The sequence below is a fragment of the Oncorhynchus keta genome, chromosome 1 (genome assembly GCF_023373465.1).
Source record: "Oncorhynchus keta strain PuntledgeMale-10-30-2019 chromosome 1, Oket_V2, whole genome shotgun sequence".
Lineage (NCBI taxonomy): Eukaryota > Metazoa > Chordata > Actinopteri > Salmoniformes > Salmonidae > Oncorhynchus > Oncorhynchus keta.
This window is the reverse complement of record NC_068421.1, coordinates 70,511,825-70,517,824: the sequence shown is the minus strand read 5'-3', so window position 1 is coordinate 70,517,824 and position 6,000 is coordinate 70,511,825. Positions and strand designations below refer to the sequence as shown.

Below are 6,000 nucleotides of genomic sequence, written 5' to 3'. Positions count from 1 at the left end.
ATATACTTTTGGCCCGTCATTGGACACTGTGCTATCAAACCTCCAAACGAGCTTCAATGCCATACAGCACTCCTTCCGTGGCCTCCAACTGCTCTTAAACGCGAGTAAAACCAAATGCATGCTTTTCAACCGATCGCTGCCTGCACCCGCATGCCTGACTAGCATCACCACCCTGGATGGTTCCAACCTTGAATATGTGGACATCTATAAGTACCTAGGTGTCTGGCTAGACTGCAAACTCTCCTTCCAGACTCACATCAAACATCTCCAATCAAAAATCAAATCCAGAGTCGGCTTTCTATTCCGTAACAAAGCCTCCTTCACTCACGCTGCCAAGCTTACCCTAGTAAAACTGACTATCCTACCGATCCTCGACCGGCGATGTCATCTACAAAATGGCTTCCAACACTCTACTCAGCAAACTGGATGCAGTCTATCACAGTGCCATCCGTTTTTGTCACTAAAGCACCTTATACCACCCACCACTGCGACTTGTATGCTCTAGTCGGCTGGCCCTCACTACATATTCGTCGCCAGACCCACTGGCTCCAGGTCATCTACAAGTCCATGCTAGGTAAAGCTCCGCCTTATCTCAGTTCACTGGTCACGATGGCAACACCCATCCGTAGCACGCGCTCCAGCAGGTGTATCTCACTGATCATCCCTAAAGCCAACACCTCATTTGGCCGCCTTTCGTTCCAGTACTCTGCTGCCTGTGACTGGAACGAATTGCAAAAATCGCTGAAGTTGAGACTTTTATCTCCTCTCCAACTTCAAACATCAGCTATCCGAGCAGCTAACCGATCGCTGCAGCTGTACATAGTCTATAGGTAAATAGCTCACCCTTTTTCACCTACCTCATTCCCATACTGTTTTTATACTGTTTTTATTTATTTACTTTTCTGCTCTTTTGCACACCAATATCTCTACCTGTACATGACCATCTGATCATTTATCACTCCAGTGTTAATCTGCAAAATTGTATTATTCGCCTACCTCCTCATGCCTTTGCACACATTGTATATAGACTGCCCATTTTTTCTACTGTGTTATTGACTTGCTAATTGTTTACTCCATGTGTAACTCTGTGTTGTCTGTTCACACTGCTATGCTTTATCTTGGCCAGGTCGCAGTTGCAAATGAGAACTTGTTCTCAACTAGCCTACCTGGTTAAATAAAGGTGAAATAAATAAAATAAAAATAAAAATTGTGGACTTCAGGAAACAGCAGAGGGAACACCCCCTATCCACATCGATGGAACAGTAGTGGAGAGGGTAGCTAGTTTTAAGTTCCTCGGCATACACATCACAGACAAACTGAATTGGTCCACTCACACTGACAGCGTCGTGAAGAAGGCGCAGCAGCGCCTATTCAACCTCAGGAGGCTGAAGAAATTCGGCTTGTCACCAAAAGCACTCACAAACTTCTACAGATGCACAATCGAGAGCATCCTGGCGGGCTGTATCACCGCCTGGTACGGCAACTGCTCCGCCCTCAACCGTAAGGCTCTCCAGAGGGTAGTGAGGACTGCACAACGCATCACCGGGGGCAAACTACCTGCCCTCCAGGACACCTACACCACCCGTTGTTACAGGAAGGCCATAAAGATCATCAAGGACATCAACCACCCGAACCACTGCCTGTTCACCCCGCTATCATCCAGAAGGCGAGGTCAGTACAGGTGCATCAAAGCTGGGACCGAGAGACTGAAAAACAGCTTCTATCTCAAGGCCATCAGACTGTTAAACAGCCACCACTAACAGTGAGTGGCTGCTGCCAACACACTGTCATTGACACTGACCCAACTCCAGCCACTTTAATAATGGGAATTGATGGGAATTATGTAAATATATCACTAGCCACTTTAAACAATGCTACCTTATATAATGTTACTTACCCTACATTATTCATCTCATATGCATATGTATATACTGTACTCTACATCATCGACTGCATCCTTATGTAACACATGTATCACTAGCCACTTTAACTATGCCACTGTTTACTTTGTCTACACACTCATCTCATATGTATATACTGTACTCGATACCATCTACTGTATGCTGCTCTGTACCATCACTCATTCATATATCCTTATGTACATGTTCCTTATCCCCTTACACTGTGTATAAGACAGTAGTTTTGGAATTGTTAGTTGTTAGTTATCACTGCATTGTCGGAACTAGAAGCACAAGCATTTCGCTACACTCGCATTTAACATCTGCTAACCATGTGTATGTGACAAATAAGATTTGATTTGATTTGATTTGACATGTTGCAAAGACCTGTACACAATTCCTAGAAGCTGAAAATTCTTCCATGGCCTGCATACTCAGACATATCACCCATTGAGCATGTTAGGGATGCTCTGGATCGACATGTTTCAGTTCCCTGACAATATCCAGCAACTTCACACAGCCATTGAGAGGAGTGGGACAACATTCCACAGGCCACAATCAACAGCATACTCAGCTCTATGAAAAAGAGATGTGTTGAGCTGCATAAGTGGTGGTCACACCAGATACGGACTGATTTTCTGATCCAAACCCCTACCCTTTTTTTTAAAGGTATCTGTGACCAACAGATGCATATCTACAGTGTATTCCACTAATATTGGCACCCTTGGAAAATATTACCAAACCTGTAAACTTGTAAAAAAAAAAAAAAAAATGTTTATCCTCTTGGTCATTCATTCAACAATATTCACACAAATCAAATATTTAACATTAAATAATTGTAAGAAAAAAATGAATTCGTATTTTTATTTTTTTAAATCTGAAATGTGTGCCAAAATTATTCATTCAATACTTTGTGCAACCTCCCTTTGCCAAGATAACAGATCTGAGTCTTCTCCTATAATGCCATGTGTTCTCCAACCTCATTACGCAAGGGATCTGAGACCACACCTCCATACAGTCTCTCTCCAGATCCCGAAGTCCATGCTTGTGCTCTCCTCTTAAGCTTATTCCAATGGTTTTCTATGGGGTTTAGGTCAGGGGACTGGGATGGCCATGGCAAAACCTTGATTTTGTGGTCAGTGAACCGTTTTTGTGTTGATTTTGAGGTCAGTGCTTTGGATCATTGTCCTGCTAGAAGATCCAACCACAGCCCAGTTTAAGCTTCCTAGCAGAAGCAGTCAAGTTTTGATTTAATATCTGCTGGCAATATCTAAATGGTAATAATGTAATATCTCCTGGAGTCTATAATACCATGTATCGTAACAAGTTGTCCAGGGCCTTTGGAAGAAAAACAGCCCCATAACATCAAAGACTCACCACCATACGTCACAGTGGGGATGAGGTACATTTTCGGCATGGCTATCCTTCTGTCTACGCTAAACCCACCTCTGGTGTTTGTTTCCAAAAAGCTCTATTTTGGTCTCATCTGACCATAGAACCTAGTCCCATTGAAAAATCCAGTAACGTTTGGCAAACTGTAGGTGCTTGAGTTGGTGGTTTGATGACGGCAAAGGCTTTTTTTTATGGCAACCCTCCCAAACAACTTGTGGTTATGTACAAGACCCAACACAAAACCCAACTAACATCTGCAATTCTCCAGCTGTGATTCTTGGAGATTCTTTGGCAACTCGAACCTTCCTCCTCACTGTGCGTGGGGTCAAAATAGACCCCACGCACAGTGATAGACCACGTTCTCTTCCGGGCCGATTGCTAAGAGCTACATTTCTTAATTATTGCCCTGATAGAGGAAATGGGCATTTTGAAACCTTTGAGCTATTGTCTTATAGCCATTTCCTGATTTGTGCAGCTCAACAACCTTTTGTCGCACATCATTACTATATTCTCGGGTCTTTCCCATAGTGAAGGATGACTTTGGGAACTTGTCAACTCATATTTATACCCCAGTAAAACAGGAAGTCATGGCTTACCACTTAAGCGTTCCTAATCACTCAGATGAACTTAAAATGTAAAATATGAATGGGAATATACTTCAGATAGATTTTACTCAAAAGAACTTCTAGGGGTGCCAATAATTGTGGCACACATGTTTCGGAGAAGAATATTTAATTTATTTCACATACATTTTTAAAAATAATTTTACTTCAATTAAAGGTTTGATTTTTGTAAATATTTTGAATGATAGACCAAGAGGATAAAGAGCAAAGAAACATTTTTCACAGCACATTTTGCTCATATTTACCAAGGGTGCCAATATTATTGGAGGGCATTGCCAATTATGTGAAATCCATAGATTAGGGGCTGATATTCCTTATATGAACTGTAATTCAGTAATGTTTTGCATGTTACTTTAATATGAATGCTGTCAAACCACAGACAAAGCTCTGTCGGCTTAATTTAAAAACACATTTCAGAAAGACTATAATTATTTTGACACTTCAAAGCAAAAAACACTGATAAGATGAAGTCAACATCCGATCTTCATATAACGAGTATATGGTCATTTGCAATGTCAGTATAAAAGTCCCTACTCTGTATACCAGGCAGGCTGGGGTGAGGCAGTTCTCCTCTACACTGTTCTCTGCTCAGCTGCAAAAAACTAAGCAACATTCTAAAAGGTTTCCTCACTTCACAGCTTCCGTCGGTCACAGAACGTCTGCCTAAGACGCTGACAAATCTGTCTGACTGTCTGTCTGTCATGTCCCCAGCCCCTCTCCCTCTACAGTGCCAGGCAACCAGAGCAGCTGTGAGTTGTTGCCATTCCGAGGTTGCTGTGGAAACCTCGGGGCTAAGCTGCAGTCTTTTTTGCGGGCGAGTGGAGTCACGCATCCATGATTTCCAACGCTTGGATGGAGCTATGGCCTGTTCGGAATGACGGGGGGAGAGAGGGAGGGAAGTGTGTGGTCACAGGAGACTGGGAATCTTTGTCAGGGAAACAAACATCGGATGAAAACAAGAATGTTAGTTCAATCTGCTTGTTTGTGCTTGTGGCGTGAGAATCTTGCATGCTCATTGTTTCTCCCTGTTCCTCTCTCTCACTCATTACCCCTGATTAACAGGCCCAGATGAACAGTGTGGAACCGACATGGGCAGGAGGCTGGACACACACTGAGGGCTATGACAGACTTGGTGACAGTCCATTTCCAAGAGTCTATCATCAGCGATCCCATGAAATAAATGGCAGTGATTATACGCTTGTCCATAGTACAGGCAGCCAACCATAGACAAATGAGGCTGCTATGCTGGACAACATGATGGTTTTCCCAATTCTGGTTTAAGAGGACAATATTGTTCAGAACAAAAATATGCAGTCAATTCTGGAGGAATTCATTAATGGGGACAATAGAGTCAGGGTTCTGAACAAGTCTATTGATCATACAGAATACTTCAGAGAGACATAAGGTTCTCCATTTAGTGGCTTCCTCGTTGAATACCCCTAACCAAACAGTACAAAGACACTGGACTAGGGGGAACGTAGAAGCTCTCTCCCCCTTCATCTCACCATACAGTATATATCTGTAAGGGTGCGCTGCAGAAGAGCCCTCCCTTACGATCTCCCATCTCCTCCTCCCCTCCCCCCTATCTCACCTGTGAGGGTGCGCTGCAGGACAGTCCTCCGCTGATCTCTCCGATGCGTGCGGCTGCCGTGGGGTTGGAGGAGCTGATGAGAACGGGCCCACTGATCTCCATGGAATGTCTCTGGGGGGGCGGGGCCAGACAGGGCTTGTGGGACATGGTGAGGGATGTAAACGAGTGGCGCTTCTTACTGTTCTTCTTCTCCCCTGCTCGGTGGGGGCCACCGTTACTCTGGGGGCCCGATGAGGCCCCCTCGCCAGAGTCCCCACTCGGGTCCCCAGGCTTGTCCAACTCAATCAGCTGACGCGCTGCTGTGTTAAACTACAGGAGGAGAGAGGGAAGAGGGGAAGGAAAGGAGGGCAGGATGGGGTGGGGTAGATAGGAGAGAAAAGGAGACATTGTCGTTAATATGATAATGAAAGCCGTCAATCTTCATAATAAACCTAGTTGTAGTAAGAACCACCCTGTGCCTGTATCTGATGGGAGAAAGCAGTAGGCTGAGAATGCT

At 44.2% G+C, this 6,000-nt stretch overlaps 1 protein-coding gene across 2 annotated transcripts in view; it reads right to left on the bottom strand.

Annotated features, from left to right (window-relative positions):
• sh3rf1 (SH3 domain containing ring finger 1) overlaps window positions 1–6,000 on the bottom strand; it is a 71,353-nt gene that overhangs the window by 27,830 nt on the left and 37,523 nt on the right. For both annotated transcript variants that reach the window (XM_035784062.2, XM_035784071.2), the window contains exon 5: window positions 5,505–5,813. In XM_035784062.2, coding sequence (XP_035639955.1) covers window positions 5,505–5,813 — 309 coding nt within the window. The remainder of the gene's footprint in view (window positions 1–5,504; window positions 5,814–6,000) is intronic.